At 44.8% G+C, this 24742-nt stretch overlaps 6 protein-coding genes and 1 long non-coding RNA gene across 10 annotated transcripts in view; 3 read left to right on the forward strand and 4 right to left on the reverse strand.

Moving 5' to 3' along the window:
• Nucleotides 1-4: 4 nt before the first annotated feature.
• LOC120447449 lies at nucleotides 5-1377 on the reverse strand. The gene is made up of 3 exons (XM_039628808.1): nucleotides 1240-1377; nucleotides 413-1180; nucleotides 5-357 (listed from the first exon to the last, which is right to left on the reverse strand). Exons 1-3 carry the CDS (start codon nucleotides 1246-1248, stop codon nucleotides 142-144), a joined length of 993 nt encoding a protein of 330 aa, XP_039484742.1. The 5' UTR covers nucleotides 1249-1377; the 3' UTR covers nucleotides 5-141.
• Nucleotides 1378-1592: 215 nt separating this feature from the next.
• Nucleotides 1593-6118, forward strand: LOC120447448. Its single transcript, XM_039628807.2, has 4 exons — nucleotides 1593-2003; nucleotides 2640-2712; nucleotides 3970-4239; nucleotides 4303-6118. The coding sequence occupies exons 1-4, from the start codon at nucleotides 1956-1958 to the stop codon at nucleotides 5871-5873; spliced, it is 1962 nt and encodes a 653-aa protein (XP_039484741.1). The 5' UTR covers nucleotides 1593-1955; the 3' UTR covers nucleotides 5874-6118.
• On the reverse strand, nucleotides 2618-3904 carry LOC120447452. 2 transcript variants are annotated; one of them, XR_005616042.1, is made up of 4 exons: nucleotides 3376-3904; nucleotides 3161-3252; nucleotides 2811-3100; nucleotides 2618-2751 (listed from the first exon to the last, which is right to left on the reverse strand). It is a non-coding gene; the product is annotated as an uncharacterized LOC120447452 (long non-coding RNA). The 2 variants fall into 2 exon arrangements; XR_005616041.1 differs by having other exon boundaries at nucleotides 3161-3904.
• Nucleotides 6119-6166: 48 nt separating the features above from the next.
• Nucleotides 6167-8862, reverse strand: LOC120447447 (zinc finger protein CG2199). The gene is made up of 2 exons (XM_039628806.1): nucleotides 8630-8862; nucleotides 6167-8564 (listed from the first exon to the last, which is right to left on the reverse strand). Exons 1-2 carry the CDS (start codon nucleotides 8765-8767, stop codon nucleotides 6528-6530), a joined length of 2175 nt encoding a protein of 724 aa, XP_039484740.1. The 5' UTR covers nucleotides 8768-8862; the 3' UTR covers nucleotides 6167-6527.
• A 313-nt stretch (nucleotides 8863-9175) lies between these two features.
• LOC120447901 (tyrosine-protein phosphatase non-receptor type 61F) lies at nucleotides 9176-17478 on the reverse strand. 2 transcript variants are annotated; one of them, XM_039629544.2, is made up of 7 exons: nucleotides 17263-17478; nucleotides 12984-13157; nucleotides 12650-12912; nucleotides 12221-12587; nucleotides 11333-11868; nucleotides 11110-11235; nucleotides 9176-9324 (listed from the first exon to the last, which is right to left on the reverse strand). In XM_039629544.2, the coding sequence occupies exons 1-7, from the start codon at nucleotides 17365-17367 to the stop codon at nucleotides 9288-9290; spliced, it is 1608 nt and encodes a 535-aa protein (XP_039485478.1). In that variant the 5' UTR covers nucleotides 17368-17478; the 3' UTR covers nucleotides 9176-9287. The 2 variants fall into 2 exon arrangements, with proteins under 2 accessions (XP_039485478.1, XP_039485477.1); XM_039629543.2 differs by lacking the exon at nucleotides 9176-9324 and having other exon boundaries at nucleotides 10110-11235.
• A 693-nt stretch (nucleotides 17479-18171) lies between these two features.
• On the forward strand, nucleotides 18172-19315 carry LOC120447903 (uncharacterized protein K12H4.2). The gene is made up of 3 exons (XM_039629549.1): nucleotides 18172-18533; nucleotides 18591-18851; nucleotides 18915-19315. The coding sequence occupies exons 1-3, from the start codon at nucleotides 18248-18250 to the stop codon at nucleotides 19091-19093; spliced, it is 726 nt and encodes a 241-aa protein (XP_039485483.1). The 5' UTR covers nucleotides 18172-18247; the 3' UTR covers nucleotides 19094-19315.
• The window catches only part of LOC120447902 (protein rhomboid), a 37188-nt gene continuing 31634 nt past the window's right edge, over nucleotides 19189-24742 (forward strand). The window contains exon 1 of one of the 2 annotated variants that reach the window (XM_039629546.1): nucleotides 19189-19311. The gene's annotated coding sequence lies outside the window, so the exon portion shown is untranslated. The remainder of the gene's footprint in view (nucleotides 19312-24742) is intronic. The other variant, XM_039629547.1, reaches the window with a different exon arrangement.

The raw sequence follows: 24742 nt of genomic DNA on the forward strand, positions 1-24742 counted from the left end.
TTATTTCTACTAGCACTATTTTGTTAGTTTACCACAATATTTTAAGGTCTTGAGTAACTTTAGCGAGATCTTAATAGGCAGTTTATACCTTCTGATGTTTCAGTTTATTCCATTCTGATTATCAGAATTACAAGCTGGCACTCATCCATATTCCGACTGAACGGTGAGCGAAAACTGGCCCTTTGGGATGGTATTAGCATGGTACCAGATGCGTGTGTCGACCAACACAGCATCTCCGGGCTCCACATAGAAGGAGAAGGGCTGACACTGGTGGTCACATTCAGGAGCAGGGGCCAGAAACCAGCTTTTGTTGCCACTTAACTGGGCTTGCCACATCAGGCGTGGAATGTAATCAAGCTATAAGAATTGAGAGATTAGGCTTAATTTCTGTTAATATTTAGTTGTTACTCACATGCATTACAGCTCCTTGCTCGTAGCCCATTAAAATGAAATCCGTGTGAGGCATTTCAGCATCGACAGGCAGAAAATGTGGGCGGGGGTACAGCTTTCTGAGCTCCGCTAGCACAGCAGGCTGGCAGACACTCCAGCCAACGAACCAGGGCACTCCCTGAGTAAGATTTGAACGCTCCTCGGACATGGAAAACACTTGCTTCAGCGACTTGAGATCGGAGTTGAAGTGAAGAAACTGGCAATCAGAGTCCATACCTCCCGGAACGCTGTCGTACAGTTCTTTGATGAAGGCAAAGCTGAGGTGTTTTTGGGCTGGCCAGTGCGCCACCGCCCTCTTCACGATGATGGGCATCGAGGAGTACGCGTGAGGTGCGAACTCCTCCATGGTGAGATTCGCAAGGATCAGGGGCGCCCTCACTCCTTTACAAAACTCGCAGTCGCTAATGGGCCTAGTAGCCTCCCAGACCAAGTAGTTGTTGGGCAGAAAGCAACGTACTCCGAGCAGAAAGGAAATGGTCTCAAAGAAGACAGGAGTGGCCACCATGATAAAGAAGACGATACCCAGCAGCCAGAGCAGATTCAACCGGTTCGGGTTGTGGTCCATGTCGCGCGTCTTGCGGAACGCCTCCTCCAGCTCCTGTGTGGACACCAGTCCAGTCCTCATCACATTCCGATGGAGAGCGTCCAGTTGATCGGCCAAGTCCGGACCCAACCGCTCGCGCACCGACTGCATCCGGTTGCCCAGCGTCCGCGTGGGACGGCTGATAAACTGGAGAGTTAAGCACTTTATTAGTTTGCATCTTTTTAGTATTTATTTATTATTCTTACCAGAAACATTTCCCCTTTGTTTTGCTTCCAAACAGCTGAGAACGATAGGTTCTGGCGCGAGCGATTGCCTATCAACTCCAGAGTTGTCAGGGTTACATGATTACCACAATGTGGTATTGGTAGTTTTGGTATTGAAAGCTAAACATTTAAGTAAAGCAATTAAGAAATTAAATGTTATACAGTTGTAAGTAAGCTTTTACTCATAATGTAACAAACTAATTTCGTAATTTGTACTATTTATAAAATCGGGGATTTTTGGTCACGTTTAGTATATTTAAAAATGTGGCTTCAGTCACAAACTGTGCTCATAACTCGGCAACCCTGTCAGCCGTTCCGCGTATATTTTAACGGTTCGCCCGTGGTCACACTTGTCATTCACTTTTCGCTCTTTGCTCGGTCGTAGTATCGGCCAGCAGCTAAAAATTTGGAAAGATCTTGGGATTATCTGCCGATTAGTACAAAGCCAACGCGACAATAACTCAAAAATGTGTCTTGAATAGTGCGTGCATTTACGTTTTCATTCATCTTTTATCGTTCATCCGGGCCCTCAACTTCGCACTCCCCCCTCTTTTGGCTGCCAACGTGACCCCGAAAGCTGTCCTTCTCACACACACTTTCACTTTGCAACAACAACAGGAATAACGAACATCGAACAAATAACCCAGCATAAACAATTGTTGTGCAACACTTATTAGCAAAACTTTAGAGCGCCTATAATGTCGGCGAAGGAAAAGGTTATACGCGTTGGATCGCGAAAGAGTGAGGTAAGTGTGTTAAAGTCGTCGAGAACTAAAATATGTGCATACTACATCCGCTTGGAATTCGAATTGGAAGTGCTGCATTTGAATTTCAATCACATTTTGGTGGCTCTCTCTTTCTCTCTCGTCTCCCCCCTCTTTTATGCAAGACTTGTTGCTCTCCGCGTGGTGTTGTTGCAGTTGTTGTACTTGCTCTGCTTTTGGTTAGTGTTACACAATTCGCTATAGCAACAGCACGCACTTTTGCAGAATGAGAGGAAACGAGGGAGAGAGAGAGAGTGAGGGGCCAAACTAATACAGTGCACTTTCGAAAAGTAAACTAACCGAGTGACCGATCTAACTGAAAAAACAAAAATATATATTTTACTATCGAGACCGTACTGTAGTGGTTTTTTGTATGATCCCCATTTGAAAACTTGATTTTAAGCTGGGCCTTTTAATAATTTTTGTGTTAATTGCTCTGAGCCACCTTTGATCGTGCTTGAAGTGAAGGCCACCTGTGTGCTGCTGGCATTTCAATTTAAAATTACTTGACTTATTTGCAAGCTAAGTGACCCACTCTCTCCTACTCTCGGTCCATTTGCATTTAGCATTTAATAGGCACTTTATTAAACAATTAAACACTCTCCCCCCTCTTTGCAGCTCGCACTGATTCAGACCAAACATGTCATCGGCCGCCTGCAGAAGCTATATCCCAAGCAGAAATTCGAGATCCGTAAGTGAAAGTCGGGGTTGATAAATATTGGGGCACCGGCTGGAAGGGGAATTGGAAACTCATGATTAGCAAACTGGAAGGGAGTTGAAAGTACTTACATACACATCTACATATGTATGTACATGCAAACAGCTCAGTCATGCTGCACATGGAGGTTTGGAAACTGGAAGCGAAGCATGACTGGTGAAATTTCCAGCAGGAGCCATGCTGATAGTGGTCGCTCACTCTGATAGTGGTCAAAACAAATGTTACGACCGTTTAAATAGGATTGCATACGATCATCTTTAGCATATAGGCTTCTCTATCTTCCCGCCTCTCTCGCTCTTTCGCCTTCTCTTTCCCGCTCACGTGCCATTTGCCGAAGTTTGCTCAATGTCAATGGCTAGTGCTGTTGTTGTTGCTCTCGAAATTAGGGAATGCCAAAAAATGTTAAAACACACACACTTACAAACATACAGTGGCGGGTAAATAATCAGCACCATTGAGTTACCAAGTAGTGAGTGTTTGGCCATACAACATTACGTGAGATTTTTTGTTTGGCTAAAATGATAAAAAATCCATCGGTCTATCTGATCGCCGTAAAATATTTGATAAGGGTCGCACTTTCTGTCGACATAGATGGGAAATGTGTTGAAATTTTATTCATACAGGCATGTTGAGTACCTCTGAACCCGATAAGATTGACCGGTTTTTGGAAATACATTTAGAAGCACCCACGATGAGTCAACCGATGTGGCTTTATCATGACTAGCACCACCTTAATCTCTTTAAATCGATTGAAGTTCACTTGCCCTATCCATATTTCATTAAAATGCAATTTGGCAAGTGTTTTATTCAACGCCTCGCACGCAATTTCCTTCTTTGATATACACTTTTATTCAAATTCTATTCCCGCTCCGATAAGCAAAACATTTGGAAAAGACATTATCGTTGCGTGTCCATAATGGAAAAGGGGAAGTTGGGGAGATATTCATACGTATTCCGTTTGCATGTCTCGCTTGATTGCTGTCATAAAGTGGGGAGCCTGTTGGGTGCTACTGGGTTCCTTATCAGGTGACGATGACATAACCAACTGCAATTAGTGGAACGCCATCCTAGATAATCGATCCATGATGTCGTGTTTAGTGTGCACCATTTAAGAGGGTTCAGAAGGGGTCAAGTAATGAAGATATCGCCTATCAAACTTAAATATTTAGTAAGATAAGTGAAGTGCCTTATCAGCAAACCGCTTCATCCACTATAATTGTTTTTTTACAGATACCATGTCCACATTTGGCGATCGTGTGCTGAACGTTTCACTTCCTAAGATTGGCGAGAAGAGCCTGTTCACCCGCGACCTCGAGGATGCGCTGCGCAACGGAGGCGTTGACTTTGTGGTGCACTCGCTCAAGGATCTGCCCACAGCCCTGCCAACAGGAATGGCCATCGGAGCCGTTCTGGAGCGAGAAGATGCGCGGGATGCGCTGGTTCTGCGGGAGAACTTCAAGGGCCACACGATAGCCTCGCTTCCACAGGGCAGTGTGATTGGTGGGTGTGATAAACATTGGTAAATTGTAATTAAAATTATTAATCTATTTCGCTTACCCACAGGAACCTCCTCTCTTCGTCGCACTGCGCAGATCCGTAGGATGTATCCCCATTTGACTGTGTGCGACATCCGTGGAAATCTAAATACTCGACTGGCCAAGCTGGATGCCGCCGATTCCAAGTTTTCCGGCATCATTCTCGCTCAGGCCGGCTTGGTGAGAATGGGCTGGATGAGTCGCATTAGCCAGGTGCTGGAGCCGACCGATTTGCTCTACGCCGTTGGCCAAGGAGCCCTGGCCGTGGAGTGCCGGGCTAATGACGACCAAGTGCTGGCCATGCTGCAGAAACTTATGTGCCTGAATACAACGTGCCGCATCCTAGCAGAACGAAGCTTCCTCAAGACTTTGGGAGGTGGCTGCTCCGCCCCAGTGGCAGTTTGGAGTATTTTAAAGGGCGAGCCCTTGAATGGAAACAGCCAGGAGGTGGGACTCTCCCTCACCGGTGCAGTTTGGAGTCTGGATGGTGCCATAGAGATACGGAACCACCTGGCATGTGCCTTAAATGAACAAAAATTGGAGGGGGAGCAACGGAAAAGAGGCGCCCAGGAGGAAGCCAGCCAGTTGCAGGAGGAGAACAGCAGCAGCTGCGATTCTCCCCCCGCCACGAAGCGTGCCAGAAATGGCAACGACAGTTCCGGTTCGGACTCGAATTCCAGCAGTCCGCGCCAGCAAGGTAGCCCTCCAGTGATCTGCGAGGATGCGGCTGCCTGCGAAGCTCTCTCCAGTTACACTGTCGATCAGCTCTCGGATCTGGCTAGCCACTGCCCAGTGCTGAGCAACAACAATGCTGTGGGATCTTCCGGAGTTGGAGGTGGCGATGCGGATACCAGCAATGCGAATACTACTCCCCGTCAGTGTCCTCTTCGTTTAATGGGCGGTCAGGATGTGATGGGCCAGTGTCCAGTGCCCCACAATCAGGCAAAGGCGCCTGCCAAATGTCCAGTAGCGCATGCAGAGTCCGGGGATTCCTTCAGCGCCAAGAGTGGTATTGGAAGTGAATCGGCCACAACTGCTCACTGTCCACTTCAGATGCCCGTGGGACAGGACTTCATGGGCGAGTGTCCGTACGTTAACAACGATATCAAGGTGTCCTTCGCCCAAGCTGGAAAGTGTCCAGTGACTGGCGGTGTGGCAGGGGCACCAGCTTCCATTCTGCCCACGCCACCGAGCAGCAGAGCCAGTAATGCCAGCAGCCTTGGCGATGAAGTGGATAATGTGGCCACTTCCTCCAAGTGTCCCTTCGCGGCAATGCATCAGGGCAGCGGTCTAGAGGCGCCAGCTAAGAACAACGGAAACGGAAACACAGCCCCTGCCAAGTGCCCGTTCCTGCAGAAAACGGTCCAAATGTTCGACTACGCCGACGAGGAGCAGCCGACGCCGCAGCACTCGGTGCTCATTGAGGATGTGCAAAACCTGTTCTGCGGTCTGTACCAGCACGCCTGTCACAGTCGGGGGATCTACGAGAAGGCCAACCAGTTGGGCAAGACGCTGGCGGAGGACTTGATCAAGCGCGGGGCCCTCGATGTAATGAAGGTGGCCCAGGCAGAGATTCACGGCAAAGTGGCGTCTTCATGATCATATCATCATCAATATCATCGTTTACATTAAGTAGAAAAGTGTAACTAGACAATTTGTTTTTCACCTCTGCCTCGTTCTTGAACTCCCGTGGAGAATTCATGCTTCCTCTGATTTAACATCTGTATTGTCTTCACTCCTACTGTTCTCCCCGGCGAGTGAATCGCCCATGGTTTCCGCGTGAACGTTATTATAGTTTTGTTTTTGTTTCGGGAATATGACAAATAAATGTATAAGTGAACTTAGAAGAAGAGGCATATTCTTCTTCTGCTGGGATTGAAACATGTAAAATGTCGTAGCTATTTGCCATTTTTTATTAACAGTTTATCGTTCAGTACAAAATTGTTTTTACGGTCAAACTAAGTTATATACTCTTGGTGAGTACTTACGGGGTGTTCCATGATAGTCTTAAAAATCAAATTAAACTCGTGTTATAGCACTTTATGAATTGAACTTAAAAAACATTAATAACATTTAAAAATTTATGAAGTAACCTTGTTATAAATTGCAATTTTTTCTCGGCTTTTATGAACTTTATATATAGATAGCCATTGGATATTAAAAGAAATGTAATGATACTTACCTAAGCAATAAGCTAACGTAAAACTAAATTGGTCAAGAAGGAAATGATAATAATAAACAAATAAAGGGAGTCTAGTGCAACTGGTGGCGCTTGCGCAGGTGGGAGCAGAGGTAGTTGGCCTCCGTGAAGACCTTCTTGCAATTGGCTACGCCGCACGGCAGTCCACTTTCGGAGCCACAGTCCGAAAAGTGAGCCACGTAATCTATTTGGTTCTTGTAGATTTCCCTGCATAGAGTACACTTTAGTTGGGAGGCGTGCTTTTTCTCAATGTGCGAGTCTAAGCGTTGACGCGATTTGGCGAACTTCCCGCACTGGTCGCAGCTCAGGGTGGACTCGTCGGCGGTTGAGTCACCAATGGACTCCAGGCGTGCCTTTTTGTGAGGCTTCACGTTGTAGTTTATTTCCTCCACTACGTCTACATCAGATGCGGGTAGCGTGTCCTCAGATTTGTCTTGTTTCTTTCGTTTTTGTGTCTTTGAAGGTGTATTGCCATTGATTGAGGACACAGAAAGATCTGCCTGACTGGTATTGCCCTTCTTAGCCTTCTTAGCTGGCGACCGAGGTGCAATCATGCCCCCATCGACCTCGTTCTTAGGTCGTATAATCTTTTCTTCTGTGGGTCCGTCATCATCGTCCGCAGTGTTGTTACTCTCAAAAGCGTCCAGAATTTCCACGACCTCATCCTCTTCTTGCAGAATCTTTCGGCTGCCGGACTTTGCGACTTTAGTACCAGGGGTGTGCAGTGACTGCTTAGGTCCTTCATTATTCTGGGCGGTGTTTTCCCTCTGAGTCGTACCCAGAATGTCCACGTCCTCATCCTCTTCCTGCAGAATCTTTCGCTTGCTGGTATTCGACACTTCAGCACCTTCGTTGTGTAGAGTCATGTGCGTTTTCAGTGACTGTTTGGTGGCCAGACCTTTCTCGCAGACGTGGCACTTGAATATCTTTGGCTTTTCAACGCCGTGGGCGGTCTTCATGTGGTCCTGCATCTGCTTGGCGGTCGTCAGCTCGACGTCGCAAATGTCGCACTGAAAATTAATCGAATCTGCCCTGGGAGTGGAGGCACTGGATCCATTGATGGCAAATGTGTAATCCGAGTCCATCACGTTCTCTAACATCCTTTTCTTCATTAAAGACTCATTTAGGGCTTTAAAGGATGCGATTTTGGGTGCCTGGGTGATGTCTGCGTTGTCACTGTCTGCGTCCGCACCGTTTTCGTTGTTCACTTCGGCTTCGTCCTCAGCTGCCTTGGTTCCATTCCTAGATTTGGTCTCCTCTGTCTTTTTCCCTTTGGTCTTTCCTTCTTTTGGCTTTTTGCTCTGACTCACAACCTTGGGCTCCTTTGCCTTTTTCTCAGGTTTCTTCTTGCCCTCCGGCTCCTTTTCCTTGTTTTCCTTCGCTTTAGCCTTGGCCCCAGCTTCGGTTTCAAAAGTACGTGAGTGAGCGTCCCGTAAATGGGTTTTCAAGGTCTTAAGCACTCCAAATGTCTTAATACACAAGGTACAGGAGTATATGCGAGGCCTTTGGAGGCCATGTTCCTTCTGCAGGTGCTCCTTGTAGGGTTTGGGATATTTTGTGTGAAATGCGCACTCTGCACACTGGAAGTTGTTTGTGTTAATGGTGATAGGGCCTTTATCCGAGGCCTCCTCTTCCTCGCTCTCGGTTAGGACTTCGATGGCATCATTGTCGCCATTGCCAAAGAGATTAAGGAAAACCTTCTTGGTGGACGACACCTCTTTGGCGGGCGTCAGCTTCACGGAATCGTTGAGATTGTCCTCTAAAAGTCGAGATAGGTGCTTTTTGGGGGTCTTATCGAGTTTCTTCGGCGAAGCATTATTGATCTCTATTTCTGTGTTAATAAAGCTCGCCGGAATGGCCGCTATGGATTTGCTGCGCTGACGGATGGTGGTGTTCTTCTTTGGCACCTTAACCGCCTTCTTTTCTCTTTCCTGCGCCGGTTGCTCCTCCTTTTCTGCCGCCTTGCTGTTCTTGGCGGGCTGGGCCTGAATCCTATCCACCGTCTCGCGGACCTTCTCGATTAGTGCCGCGCTGGACATGAATGTGGAGGTGCAGACGAAGCATATCTTGATGGGCAAGGATGATGGGATCTGAAAGGCGGCGAGATGATTTGGGATAAGATTGGGAAATCAGAATGCCGCCTTTTCCAACTCACGCTTCTGTGTGTGATGGTCTCTAGTACATCTGTAATTTTCCTGCCCAGGAACACCTTCTGACCTGAAAAAACGCTTTTCGCACCTTGGCTTGTGCCGCAGTGGTCGCATTGCACCTCTTTTTGCGCTTTGCTGACCATATTTTCACTAAGTTTTCCAGTAAAAACAAAATCAGAAATCAAACAACGTGCGCACGTTTTTTTTTTTCTGCAGTGCCACAGTTATCGAACGCAGCTAGTTCTGTTAGTCAACGGCAGTGCTGCCAGACTGCGGCACCCAAATATACTAAACAGCTAATGTGCTTATAATTATGGATGGAGTTTAAAGAAAGCAACTAGCGGTAATGGGACGAATAACAATTTTTATTTGAATTCAGAAACTCAACAGTTTATGAAATACCTGTGCACCTTTAAAAAACATTTTCTCAATGCAGTATATTTTAAATTTCGGTCACACTAGATCTAACATTCTGTTAATGGTGACGTCGCTGTTGCGTAACAGCTTCACTGGTCGATATATAATCGATAAATGAACGATAGACTTTGAACTTGGTTTGTAATTTTAAAAAATGTTTATTTTGGCATTAGAAGCTACAGTAATGCAAAATGATATGTTTAATTTGTTTCTTTGTATTGGTGCTGGACTGGATGGGCTGTGCCGTTACTTTGTCTTGGACTTTTTGTGTCGGTTCTCGCGTCTGCAAACAAAGAGATGGAAAATGTTGTTATGAATGACAGACAGCAAGGAATAGGCCAGGATCAAGCGGTTCGCAGTTTTCATGTCTTAAATGTATAGCTTTATTTGAATACTTTCTCTTGCTCCTCATTTCCTTCTCATAGGCATAATATATAGTACTGTGTTGGGTTGGATTTGTTGTCAGTGTGTGTGTGTGTGGTTGGTGTACTTAGCCGACGTTCAGTTAACTAGGCATTACTATAGGTATTGTTCATGTTGTTTCCGTTAATTATACTTAATATAAATATGTATTTTCCTTTATTAGTTATCCTCCTTGGCTCATCCGATTTCGTATGGTTTCGCAGTGCCTCGTATTCGTGGGTGGTTACTTGAATTTTCGTTAAATTGTGGGTTACACATATAAAAAATATTTGCGTCCTCTCACGCTACACGTTTATATAAATATGTTTCTTGGGATTGGGACTGCACACACTTACTCTACTGGAAAAACCATTGAATAGTCTTTCGCCTTCTTCTTCCTTCTCGTTTTTTAATACAAAATGATTTCGCTAGGGCAAAACCTGGATTATAATTAAATCATACACCTATACTTCGCTTAGCGACTTAGTAAAACGATTTTAATTTAGTTTGATTTGCAACTAGCCAAGTCCACGGTTACAATTTCGAAAAGAATCACTTTATTTTGATTTCGGATCTGACGGAAAGTGTGAGGTCGATGAACAATTTTGATTACTACTCGTTAACTCGTTGAAAGCGTTAAACGAGATATAGGTGTACATCGTGCTATTTTGTTTATCCATAAGTTATTGCTTTAATGGCGCTGAATTTCGATTCATTAATAAAGTGCTCTTTCTTAGGGGCAGGGGAAGGGTTTTTAAACACAACAATTCATAGTTAGTTGGGGGCGGGAGGCAAAGTAAAATTAAGAGTCGTATAGGACTTCGTACAATTCTCCGATTCGTTTCTTTTTGGCACATTGCTGCACTTTATATTTTTGCCATGTATGTACTACAACAAGTGGTTGTTTCTCATTAATCTTCATAAATAAATATACATAGGTCGTATGCTATAAGAAATTGCTGTACAACAACAAGTGAAGCGTGTAGTGGGATGTAAGGTGCTTGAAACATTGGTAGTTATGATATTCATAATAATTCGTAATCATATACTGCATAGCGAGCAAGTAAGGTGAGCTTTGCATTTGGTGAGGGGCTCGTTTGGGGGATCTGGTTATCAATCTGTTATCAATCCATTTTTAGAGTGTAGAAAATAAATTTGTTCTAAAATGTCAGTCTATTGCGCAAAATCTACATTTGACGTGATTTCTACCCGATTTTCGTTAGTTTAGTTGCTTGTTTTGTTTCTCTTGTTTCGTTTGTTTTCCTTCTTGTATTTCGTATATAAAAAATTCCCTAATATTTATGCATCGTGTATCATTCGTTCGTTCAGCTCAATCCGCCATCCGCCATCCGCAACTCGTGTGCGATTGCGATGCGATTCCGTCCGATCCCTGATCCTCTCCGATCCCTGACACGTCGTCCTTGATTCGTGCCCGCATTAAATGCCAGGCCAGGCTGACGAGTTGGTGGGGATCGGAGTTTGGAAGTAGGGTGGAGGAATCAGGGGAGGAATCGGTCTCCTACGGCAACTAAATACGTCATACAGCTATTGCTACTACTGGTCTACGACTACTTAGTGGCTACGGGGCACTTAACCTAGCTTCGTGTATGCGTAGGCGCAGATCACGCTCACCACAACACCAGCGGCGAAATATGTGAGTAATGACCTTCGTTTCTTTGCCGCCAGCTGGTTGTCCTCGTTCTCCCGCTGCTTCCGCTTGATGTCGTTGACCTTCTGCTCCAGGCTGGCCTGGTATTCGTTGCGTTTTCGCCGCTTCAGCTCGTTCTCGGGACTGAAATGTATAAATTGGGAGGGGATTAGAAGGATTGCCAATGCTTCAAATTTAATTCAACTTGACTTTCAGTTGTACTTTTCGGCTAGATTATTACCTGGCTGGGAGTTGGCCTGGAATTGGATCGATGCCGTTCGCCTTGTGCTGCTCATCGACTGGCACCGCTGGCTTCTCGTTGTTGGCATTGACATCGTCGGCATGTGGCTGTGTTGTTGCGGGCACGGGGCCATTAACTGGATCGGCATCGTGCTCGTTAATGGTCTCGTACTCCTCGTCCTCATCTGTGTCGTCCTCGTCGTCGTCATCCAGCAAGTAATCCTCCTCGCTGTCCGACTCGTTGAAAGCTCTCACGGGTAATGGCGGCAAGGGACGGCTGTCGGCCACCTCGGCATCGTGGATCATATCGTGCTGGTTAATGAAGTTGTTCAGGGCGTCCTTGCTCAGCTCTTTGCCGATACTCTCAGCGCCATTAGCCTGGGCGGCGCGCATATTAAGCGAAAGTATGCCGCCGGAATTGGGGGCCAGTGGCAGGTTAAGCGATTGGATGCGTGGCGGCAACGGCGGCGGCAGCTCATCCAGTGTGTGTGTCTCTGTGTCGTTGCTAATGATGGGTTCTTCAGCGTCCAGAAAGGTCTAAAGCGGGAGTAAAAGATTTCATTAGTCTTAGATAATAATCAGGGCTGCCACAGAAATCTCAGGCCAACTAAAACTAGTGGTGTCATCTTCACTTCAATTAAAAAGGTCTAATTAATCTGATACTAGATCACATTTTAAAAAACAAAAAAATTTAAGAAATTTATCTAAATGAATCATAATTCCATTATCAATGTAAAGATTGAGTAGAATTCTAGTGACTCTGTGACACATATAAGCCTAGAGATTTCTGTGACCCCCAGTGGGGAAAGCGATGTGCAATGTGTACGGCGGCGCTTGGCAGCCCCCAAGTTTGGCTCCCAAACGCCGACCGCTGGTCGCGCATACATACGGGATCGTGCAGCTTTTTGATGCCCTCGATGATCGCCTGGTAGGAGAAGTCCAGCTGGTCGGCGGTCTGAATGAGGCCCATGCGGTAGCTGCGCAGCTCGCAGAGCACCTTGGACACATTGCACTCTCCGTACTTGTCGATCAGGACCAGGCAGCAGTCCACCAGGCAGAAGGTGCCCGACCGCCCAATTCCGGCACTGCAGTGCACCACGGCCGGACCCACGTCGCGGCTGAGGCAGCCAGAGTCGCGAACCTGCTGCAAGAACTTAAGGAATGCATTCGGCGAGCTGGGAATGCCAAAGTCCGGCCATGTGGTGTAGTGGAACTGCATCACTTCACGGCTCTGCTGAGTTTCGAGATCGGTTAGCCTAGAAAGCAGTCAATGCCAATTAGTTTATATATATTGAAAGTTTATAAATGAGATACTCACTTGAACCATCGCCGCACAAAGTTCTGGTAAGTCTCGAGACGAACTAGCTCCACGGTGAGTTTAACGTGGGGGAGCTTCAGGGCCTTGTCGGCTCCCATCTCGTTGGGCCAGTAGAGGTGGCACTTGATCTGTTTCTTCTCCATCAGCTTGTTGAGCATGAGAATCGCCCGGGACTTCTGCTCCCATACCATCAGCCAGAAGTGACCCACTGTGTCCACCAGCGGTCCTTGCGTCAGGATGTACTGGCGATCGGCGCGCTCCAGCTGATAAATATCGGTTGATTGCAATACGTATTAAGTTAGGGGCCAGAGTGTGCATTAAAAACGTGACCCACCTGAACCAGGTTCGCATTGATGTAGTCCACGCTGCCGCGCTTCAGAACAATGCGGGAATGGTCGTACGGATTCACATCCCGATAGCGATTCAGGCCGCGGTTGGTGTGACGTTCCGATTCCGAGGTGCTGAACTGCTTCTCCTTCGCCTCCCTGTCGCAGATCTCACAAATTTCCTGGAATTCCGAAAGAAGCGATTAGTACAATCGAAATTGCCCATTACAACAAAGGTTGAGGAGGAATTAACATTCGGTCGTTTTACTGCCAAGTTATCAGTCAATTTGCAGGCGCTAAATCGTGGGATTTTGTTAGATTTGCGCGGTTTACCTAAGCGCTCAAGACAACCACTATAATGTCCCACTAAAATATAGAAAACAACATTTTATTTCTGGCCTTTCGATGATATAAAGAAAGCCCTAAAATTATCTTCCTTTTAGAAAAAAAAACGTAGTAACGTTAGTTACTCAATCATTTTTGGTAGTTTTAAAGACATTAAGTCCAAACTAATTAAAAATGTATACGTGAAATGACTCAACGCATTCTTCGATGGAAGAGCAAACAGCAAATAGTGGTCAACAAATAAAAAAAAGTACTGAATTGCATTGTTAGAACCAATATCAAAGTTTTCTTATAAAGCCATTCAAACTGAGAAACTTTTTGAAGCGCAATAAAGCCTTTTACGATCGTTTCGAGTATTGGTGTTTTCCGAGAAATGGAAAACGTTCAGACTCATAATGCTCTGATAATAATTTGTTTTAAAACGATACATTTGCTTGACTGACTCGCAAACTAAATGTAGGAAAATAAAAACGAATGTGTCAATAAATGGGCTTGCAAAACATAAATCGAATTTCTATTGTCATGGGGGTTGCCCCTTTGGCAGTGATTCACCACTTGGCGCACCGACGATGGCTCCTCCGGGTTGGCAAACCCTGCGATTGCAGCGATTGTAGAAACATGTATATGAGGTATCACACTGGGAGGGTACGAATAGCCCACATAGCGGGTGTGACTAATTAGCCAAGCAATGTGGGCAACGCAGGCTGTTGGTAATGGCATTATCTTGGGCATGACCGGTGCCGCTTTATCAGCCACATGAAAGGAGAATCGCTGGCGCAGCTGAAAGTGCCCACCGGGCAATCGAACCGTCGGACATCAAATCCGACTACCGAACCGGGTACAAGGTCAATGGCGCCAACCTGGCGACGTCAAGTGCTCCTCAAATTCGGCTCAAAGTTAAATCACATGCATGCGGTGATGGTGATGGTGATGAGTAACCAGCAGAAAGAGCGATTTAATATGGTTAGCCATCAGCTCGCGTTGATTGCAGCTCGAGAATCAGTTGTTAAGTGGCAGTACGTCATGTTTCAAAAATGAATCAGTTGCAAATTATGCAGTCGAGCTGCTATGAAATAACTTTGAAGAGTCATAATCTTACGTAATCTCCAGATCTGAGCAAGGCCAATGACCGATAAGGGAGCTTTTCAGAGAGCAAACCCTCTATTGGCAATCGGCACTTCTGATAATTCCTTAGAAACGTACAGAAAATTGTGGTTGCACTTAATGTTTCTCGGAACTTCTCAATTCAATACTATTTTTACAATCACTTATTTGTCGTCCGATAATCAACAAGTCACGTGAGCATACGCGCAGATTATTAAGCTATTTTATTTAAATGTTTGCCCATGATAAAGACTTTCAGGGTGCTTATGTGTGTATAGAGTGGAATTATTTGTACAACGTCAAGCTGGCTATGAAATATGAAATCAACAATCAGGCCGAACCTTATGTATGTATATCCATACATGTAAATGTTTAATTCCGCCGCAATAGCAATGGGATTCCTTCTAATGAAGAGAAAACAGTTCTTCAGCTCCATTGAACATCAAGTCTTGGGTCGTTTGCCAGCTACACACTGTTTTGTTTTTTATGCTCGTTGGCTATCCAGGTGACCCTTCTAAACGGAGTGGCGAAATCTCGGGGGCTTGGGTTTCCAAAGCGTGTCGTGCAATCGGTTTTATTATTATGTTTCTGCTTTACCTTGCAACGCTCGAGAAAAATCGAGAAACAGTAACAAAAACATTGCATGCACGCAGAGCATAATTGCTGCGATGGATGAAGACCACTTGGCCAAGACGAATGCGACATACCCTATCTCACACACTAAGAATGAGTTTTATAGCTCAAAAATGCGAAGAAGTCGGGCGACTGTTCCTAGAACAGTCACCTGTTGATGCCAACGTCTGGTCAGGATTTGAGTACCCTCTGGCAGGGTATCGGGGTGGAGAGGCATCGTCACAGTCCACGGAGGTTGTCATAATGAGGCGGAGAAGGTTGGGTGGGATGACGTCGGAATGAATGGATCGAGAAGGCGCTAGATGTAAGCTGATAGGCAGGGAGATGGGATGGGCGGCAGAAGACCTAGTGTAACGCAATGCGTTCAATGGAAATGATTAAACATAAAGTGCGCAAGAAGCATAGCAAAACAATACGATCCCATCCTAATGCGTCATTGCGTTTTTGGCTACAGTCCAACTCCCCTATGGTGGGCTAGCGTAACGCAAACGTAAAGCACATTTGAAGTTTAAAATGTTTAAAAAGATATGTTTCTCTTGGGTTCAGAAGGCACAGCATTTAATCACAAAGGAGAATTAATAGGCACAAAATGAATTGCCAATTAGTTTATATTCTATTTTACTAATTGATAATAATATTTAAGGTCACTTATAAATTCTTAGAAGAATGTGTTTTTGGGAATTTTTAAATAAAGAGAGATAAGTGTCTTTAATAGATTATAAATTTCTTAAGAAGAATGTATGACGATGCGTAGCTAAAAGTATTTAAAGTTAAAATTGGGGTAGGTCGCACATTCTTATTTCATTCATAAAAATTTAATGTTTCGACATGGATCAGCTTTTTGAAAACCACAAAAATGAGTCAATGTTTACATACTAAGAAAGAAATAAAATTCAGTCACTTAGATGATTTGATATTCCGGAAATTGGATTCAAACTAAAAACCCTTTTTTGAGTTGATGAGCAACTTTCAATTGAAAGACTATTTCGAAGGAACGTTGGCTGGAATTTGGATTTACCCAACATGATCGACTTAGTCAAGTCGCACTGTATTTCAGTGGAAATGGCTGCTAGCTGTTTTTCCAGCCAGTTTCGACGCACAATTGCGGGCTGCTTTCCAGTTAGCTGGAAAATTAGATTATCCTCGGCACGAGCATAAAAGGATGACGAACGAGGATGCCGAGGAGCGGGTCCAGAAACGAGATATTTGTACATTTGTACACACTGCCATCTACTGTGTCATCCTAACTGCGGAGTGGAATTCCCTGAAATCCCAATTCAAGTGAGTGGAAGCGCTGCCAGAGGAACAGAGAAACAGAGGAGGAGCAGCAGCAGCTGAAGACACAGTTCGCCGGAACTGGCCATAAAGAACGAGGAACGGCGGAGAAGGAGGAGGGGCAAGGAGAGGATTCCGACTCCAATTCCGACAGGCAACCAGAAGCAGCCCAAAGCGAGACTCAAAAAACCAGACGCATGCCCTTTGTGCCCCTGTGTGCGTGAGCCTCTCTCTCCTGCTCCCGTACGAGTGTGTGTCTGTGTGTGTGTGCGTTAGAGGAGTTCTTCAGTGGAGAGCACTGTCGCCCCTCCACGATTTGTATTTTGTTTTTGGGGGACGGCAATCACAAGCACAACGAGCTTCCCAGAAATCGCCTCCAATTTGATTTGGCCAAACGAGAATTCGCGGAATAGCTCAAGCGCTCTATTGATAGTCGAAGGAAACCGTTTTTGGGGAAAGGTACTTAAGTATGTACATGCATATAGCAAAATAGCAAGCATAAATAAGCCAAATACAGGCCACTACACACGCACACACACACACACGTTTGATGGAGAATGCAAAGTAAAGTGCAGCAGGTGTGCGCGTGTGTGTGTTGGTGAGATTCTGTTTGTACATTCTTTTTCAGTGGTTTTTGTTTTTGGCCAAAGCCTGGCTGTTAAAGCAACAGCAACAACAACACCGCTGGCACACAACACACACACACACACATAAAGCTCGCCGATGCAGTTGTGTTGGTGGTGGAGGCATCTGCAGAAGCCTTTTGCGCACTCATCACATTTTCGTGGAAATCGGACCGCCAAGGAGCTCTGGGAAGGTGTGTACTCCGCATCCGTGGCGAGTCCTTGGCGACTGGAGCTGTGCCGCAATCGTTTATCCAGTTTTTTCTAACCAGTTTTCAGTGCAGTCGCAGTTGTTGTTGCCAATTACCTTGTAAAAGCGATGCCATTGCGGTCCTTTGTCCTTGTACTCCGCCTCGATTTGCAGACGGGCCGTGACCGCTGACCCACTCCCACTCGTTTTCTGCTCGCTCATTGTGAACACTTTGCTGCGATTTGTGGCGATTTAATAACTTTTAATTTGGTTATCAGGCGGCTGGTTAATTTCAGAGCAGAACTAGAGCTGGACAACTCACGACAGTAACGATGTATCGAATATTTGAGCTTGCAAAACACTATCGGTATTTTCGGTCCGATACTAAGCGATAGCTCGATTGCACATCACTATATTATTGCCATTAAATATTATTCTTTTATGGTAATAATATTTATTTATTTATCCGTCAAACACTGTGTCCTACTTCATAATTCTGTTATAGTCGTCACTACTATCGATTTTCTCACCAGCAACTAGAGTGACCAGGCGGCGAAAAGCAATGAACACAGCTTTCAGTGATGCGCCTCCTGACACTATTCAAAAACTAAAGAGCTTGCACAGAAAAACAAGTTTTAATAATACAAAATATAAGTTATCTAAAATTTAAGCTACTAAAGCTTAGGTTTTCATTCCACAGTTTACATTTATAGCAATAGCCAGCGGTATTGTCGTTCTGAAGAGAGTCCAATTAGAGACACTGAAGGTAGGTCTTTCTAACAGTTTTAAAGCCTAAGATGCCTAATTATATTTACTATATTTCATATTCGGAATTTTGTACTTAATGAAGTTTCAGTGAAATATATCTCATACAGAACGGTCAATAGCAAATATAAGAACTTTCTTTCAATCTCATAAAATTCATTTAAATTAAATATTTTAAATCGACACCAAAATTCCAATAAGAAGAAATAATGCTTATAAATACTATAAATACCAATGCTGTAATCGCTTATCGGTAACCAGACTATCGAGTAAAGTCGAAAATATCGAATAAACAACTGTTACCCAATTAATTAATAACAACATAAACCCAAGCAAAATGCTGACCCGCGTGTTCCGCCTGGTTCACGACAGACGCCTGAGTGTGCCTGTCCTGCGTTGCTTCCACCACGAGTTTACAAAGCCGCCACAACAGCCAGCCAAGGGCCAGGAAGTCGAAGGTAATCCCGCAAAGACTTTGGTTGCCGGCGTGCAGAACAAGTACAAAATATTCCGTGATGAGGAGGCCACGGAGATTTTTGATGTGGAGGAAGCGCGCAATCTGGAGCAGGAACTTCCAGAGCAGGAAGTGGAGCCGGATCAGTATTACGGCCTAAATTTAAAGCGTAAGTTGAGAACCGTCCAGGGAGAGTTTCGATTTAAGGCGTTGTTTCCCTTTGCAGGTGGAGTTCGCGGAGTTTTTGATGTTGAGGACTTGGTTGAGCTGCTACGAAAGGAAAATGTGGACGATATATTCGTCTGCTACGTGCCGGAAAACCTGAAGTATGTGGACCACCTGGTGGTCTGCAGTGGACGCAGTTACCGGCACATGCTGACCACGGCGGAGTTCGTGCGCCGAATGTTTAAGATTAAGCGCACCAAGGGTGACATTCTGCCACGCATCGAGGGCGATAAGAGCCGGGATTGGATGGCCATGGACTTGGGTGGGTATTGCCGTGCATGCAGATTCAGGCGTCTCTACTATAACACGTTCCATTTTTATTTAGGCAACATTGCCCTGCACATATTTTCACCCAGTGCTCGCGAGGAATACGATCTGGAGTCGCTGTGGGCCATTGGCTCACAATACGACCGCGAAAGTCAAAAGCTGCACAATCCCTATGACGATATTTTCATGGCCCAAACTCCCATTTCTGATGTGGGAAATTCGAAACTAAAGCCATAAAATTCCTTGGCTTTCAACTTTAGTGTAAAATCCACATACATACATATGTTGCACTGGCGTTCTAAGTGCACTTAGATTATGATAAACAGACAATAATTCATCGATCTTAAAAGTTGAATATCATACATCATACCAACATCAACCAACATGTAGCAGGCGTAAAACGATTAAACCAACTGATCGGATGATAATTTTCAACACGTCATCAAAATCACAAGGTAATGAATTATTTTTTCATTTCTGATTTGTTATTCTCGTATCACGATCAAAAGAACAATGCGATTGCCCGTTTCTAGCTAGTCCCGCATTTGTTAGTTTTAGACCAGGCGACCCGAATCATAAAAGCTTCATCTAGAGATCTTTAGATAGAAAAAAAGAGCTTTCTCAGCTCCAGAAGGCGATCGCTAGGCTGTCCTGCAACCGAAACTCAGCATCAACTTGCTATTTGCATTATGATCGCCTGTTGTGTATAAAAATTGTTTTTTTTTCATGTAAACTGGCAACACCTAAAAGTAGGCAATATTAAACTGCAATTTCACTGAACTATTTCCTAACCCCCTAAAAATATGCAGTTAATTAATGCTTCCTAAAATGTAGCCAACGCTAGCGCCACCTATGTCTCAGAATTAGTTTTCAAAATAGGCTCATATGTTATTGAGTGCATCTAAAAGTATGCAACACTTTGATATTGCTCAACAAGTGGTTGCGCACAAAACTATGCTATAAACAGCGGAAAGTGCTGTTTCCTGTTTCCCAAAAATAAAAGATTCCTTATAATCCTTGAAATATCAAACACAAGGCATTATATTTAAAGATTTAATTTATTTTATTTTTGGATCAAATAGTGATTGTGGTATGTTTTGGTTGTAGCGTCGCTTCAGCAGCTTTTCTCCCTCCAAATAGAAGACAATTAAACCTGTAATGAAAAAAAGAATATTTTTAGTAACTTTAAGAAAGCGAAGAGCTTGAAAGATAGCAAAAGTACACAAATCGGATTCCGTATAATGAAAGTATAAAATAAACATATTACGACCCGTAAAACAAGTCAATGTTTTTACACTTCACATTCCAATTTTCCATTCTTTAAAAAAAAACATTAAACTCAAATCTCGATGACTCGAATATATCCTGCGGCGTTTTTTAACGACTGTTTGCTCAAAATACAAGCACGCCCACTGAATGCCCAATGTTCATTGTGTTTTTATAGTCATCGGGCGAGGTGTGAACAAGACCAAATCGCGATGAGGCTGTTTTTAGCACGTTGATTTGTGGATTTGCACCGGCCAGCGGAATGCTGAATGAAATTTGAAAATTTGAAAATCAGGCAAAAATCAGAGTACAAGAAGGAGATGCTCCTGGCATTTGGCAACCGTTTCTCGCAGGCCATCAGCGCGAGCTGCGTCACGAGCACGGGAATGGCAACTTAATAATTCAAAATACGTTTTCGAAAATAAGTTATCGGTGTTTATGAAAACAAACAATGGCCAGTCCGGCGAACAGTGAAAGAGTCAAAGAGTCGAATAGTCGAACAGCCAGACGGACGTCAATTGGCCGACACATGATAGGCGTAAAATTTTATGAAATTGCTGAAAATCTTGAAATGCCAATTAACGGCTTTCGTACAATTTGTCGACGTCAATCAGCAATGTTGGAGCAGCGAGTGGAACGAGGAGTGCGCTACGTTCCAGCATGTGATATGCGAGGAAGCGAGGAACTTTCCGCTGGGAATTTGGCGCGTCCATAATCAGCCCATAATCGTCGTATCGATGGGTTGAACAACAAATCCCGTGCTCGGGATGGAGCCAATGGGTCAGAGGTGAGCGAGAGCAAGTGCTGAGTTTACATCTCACCACCTGGCAGAGTGGAAATGTTGATATGGAATCGATTAAATATGCTTTAATGACCTGACAGCAGTCCAGTCAGCAGTTGTTGAGATCTGCCGTCATCACTTGGGCCGCATAACATGGAAATCTGATCACCAATTGGCGGATTAAATACTCGATTCCCATTGCTGGCAATCAGCAAATACTATATACATATGTACATGAAATCTTTGACAAGTAGAACGTTCCTTTGGCATTAATTTAATTCAAATAATGGGTATAATGAGCTGGACAAAGATTTAATACCTATTCATCATCCCCACGAACGGCGCACAAAATTAAACATTTTTATTACTTTCCTCCTGTTTGATCAGTAAAACTTCTAAGCAGAAGAAACACTTGTTTGGCTTTTCCCTGAGAGATCATAGTGTTTATCCCAACAACCTGATCACAACATAAAGAAGACATGGCCAGTTTGTCGATTGGACCGCGCCAACATCAAAAGCGCGTCCCAGGGGAACCACCTATGGACCAACTATAACTCTATGGATAAGCTATGGACTCATTTGTTCGCCTTATGTGGGGGCGTTGGTCGAAAAGAAGGCGCAATTCCCGATAAATACAAATAAATAAAGCCGCGTGGAGCAGGCGAAAACACAATCGCACAGAGGAGCCAGCTCCTAGTCCATCAACCAGGTCATCGAGAGAATCTGCACTGGCAGCCGAGTGCTTCGTAGAAATGTGATTACCACCCACTGATCTGCAGACAGATCTGTGTGGGTTGGAAAGGGATGCAGGACGGGCAAACGACCAGTTGAGCGATCCAAGTGACGTCACTGAGGTGGCGATGATGCAGCCACTGAGATCCCACAGCCACAAAGCCAGAAACCACAAAAATAATTCCCACACAAAAATAATAAATAAATATATTTTAGCGCGTGAGGGGATCGGTGACGTTAGCGCCACGTCATCGGCGGCGTCGTGTGCCCCCGAAAACTTTGATTATATGTACATATTTGCATTGCCCGGTTGTTTCTGTGGCCCTCCGATGCCGCGATGCCTTCGCCTGGCAATGGAAAAGTGATTCTATTTTCGGAGGATTGCACGAGAGTTTATTTCAATGGCCGGGCAGGTAAACAAACAAGATCGCCAAAATCACCGCCATCCCCATTAGGCTAGGGATCACTTAATAATGTTCTATACTTGATGCCGTGACGAAGAGGGTCTTCCATGTCTTCCATGGACTGTAATCGAGTGGGTGTGCTGTACTGGGCTGTGGCGGTGGTTTCCTCCAAATGGCCACTGAGTGATTGGCAATTTATTACAAAACAATTCGGCTTTCTGTTGAAATAATATTTCAAATCAACTTTCTGCGGAACTGGCTGCAGAATCATGGTTTTCATTTTGGTTTCCACTGATGATAAGTTCCTTGAACTCGTTTTCCTCGAGTTAATTAATGGATCTATGAGGTAAATTATGATTAACAAGACGTTTGATCGAGTTCTGGAAACTTCTGTTGATTGGGGGTGCTTTCAATTGGGATTCAGTGCTTGCTTTATATTCATTTGTATTTCAAAGTTTCGACACCGCACAATTCACATGGAATGATTTGGAACATGTTTGTAATATGCTGCAATCACATATTTTTGATGGATATATCTTAATGATTCCATCGTTAACTTGATTATTTGGTTTTTTTTATAGGTGTTCTGTATTCAGACTACTGATTTGGAAACATTCGGGTATAATTTCATCTGAACTATGTTTTGTAGTTGTCTTAAACGATTTGGAGGCTCCCTTGTCATCCTCCACCTCCTCCATCCTCCTCATTTTTCTATTCCACTTTGGGTGTGACACTTTCTTGATTTAGTTTCCACCAATATTTCTGCTTCCTGGAGAAACTAATCCCGATTCTTGTGCCGCAGCACGTGTCCTGGCATTCCGTGTCAGGATATATCCTCACGCATGGGTGCCCTGCACTCTGGTTTAGATTCAGATTCAGAGAAGTGCTCCCCACCAACAGTTTTCCACTTTTCCACTTTTCCGCTTTCCCCGGCTGTGCGTGCAGCTGAGCCTAATCCGCGGGTTAGTTTCCAACCTGAAGGGCAACCCCTGCAAACTTGCTGGCCAGTCACCATGATGTGGCGAATTCTGGCTTTCCCAGCTCGACAAACAAATTAACGAGGGCTGGGCCCTTTGAGACGCGCCCCTTTTCGCCTTTTCGGCAATAGATTCCCGCCCTGATTCCCGCCCTGATTCCAATGTCCTGTCCTGAAGTTGTGTCCTGCACATCCACACTGCCTGTGGTCATAATACGCGTAATTTTCCCCTTTGTGGGGATGCGGCGTGTCCTTGGCTGCTGCTCTCACATAATGACTTTTGATTGCTGCGCCATTAAGCATTCTCTTGAGTCGGAGTGACTGTTTATCCTGCTTATCCTGCTGCTCGGCACATCTGTTTGATTTTTCCATTCGCAACCTATATGGGCTTGGCCATGACCCTTGGCAGGATGTCGCCGTTTCCTATGGCAACTAGTTAAATGGATCAGCGGATGGAGAGGGTAAATCACTTTGCTAATTCGTTTTGCATTCAATTCCAATTCAATGATGTACTACACGTACATTTGAGTACATTTGCCCCCAATTAAATTGTTTCGCCTCTTTCACTTTTAACTCAATTGCGTTTACTTTTAATTGAGTTCGTTTCCCCGCATTGTTTACGGCCTTTCAGTGCGCATTCTTTGCATAATTTGATGGCCTGTCAGTCGCTGCTTAGAAAAGTCAAAGAACAAGTGAGGGACGGCAGGAAGACCTTCGACCCTGTGGCCCCACTTCTTGCCACCACGCCACCCATAAATTAGGCAAGTTTTTCAATAAACTGCACAAGTTGCGCATACGACGCGTGTTCCCTCGAGAGGAAACTGGGCGGCAGGTTAGTGGCAAGTTAGGGGGGCGAAGCCAACTAGGTGCAGCAAATATTGCCACATCAATTGCGGCTGCCACGCCCTCCCAACCGCACACACATATGCCGCCCCCCACATGCACATCAATTGCGGAGTACATACACCGAAAGAAACCTCCATAGACAAGAGTTACTATAACTAACTGCAGGTAACTAGAGCTGCAAACTCACTGAAGACATGCAAGAAAATGAATGCACACTCTTCTACAGCTTAAATAGTTAGTTTACATGCTTTATAGTTTCCATTATCATGTTTTTCACACAAGTTTTGTCGCGGTGTAAGACCATTTCCACAGCTTGGACAGGACTGTGAGCGAAGTTCCATCGCCGGGCTCCCATAATTCCCCATCAGCCTCGCCTGCAATTTCGACTTGTCTCGCAGTTCTTGTAATGCTCGTGTAATCCTCTAGACAAAAAGTTATTTGCCCAAATGGAACGCAGTGCGATTTCCGCTGGTGGGAACTCCATAGTATAGGAGTACACTTCCTCCTCGAATCACCTGCTCTTTATGTTTAATTCTGTTTTTGTTAGGCGCCTCATCCATTTCGCTGCGCACAAAAAACTTTCTTTGCCCGAAAGTTGTTCGCCCAGAAGTTTGTGCAGTTTTCAGGTGTCAAAATCAATTTTGGAGCTGCGATAAAAGGCCGGGAAGCGGGGAAGTGCAAGAGCTGGGAAGCTGAAAAGCTGGGAAAATGGGGGAAACTGGGGGGAAACTGGCGAGGAGCAGGAAACTTGCGCGTACCTTTGCGAAGAGGAATGCTAATTATGCAGCTTAATGGAAAACAATCGCGAGAAGTCGTGAAAGGGAGTAGCGGTGCGGAAATGCTGCTCAGTTCTTGCACTTTCGTACTTTTCGGATTGTCAG

This window comes from Drosophila santomea, chromosome 3L, assembly GCF_016746245.2.
Source record: "Drosophila santomea strain STO CAGO 1482 chromosome 3L, Prin_Dsan_1.1, whole genome shotgun sequence".
Classification (NCBI taxonomy): domain Eukaryota; kingdom Metazoa; phylum Arthropoda; class Insecta; order Diptera; family Drosophilidae; genus Drosophila; species Drosophila santomea.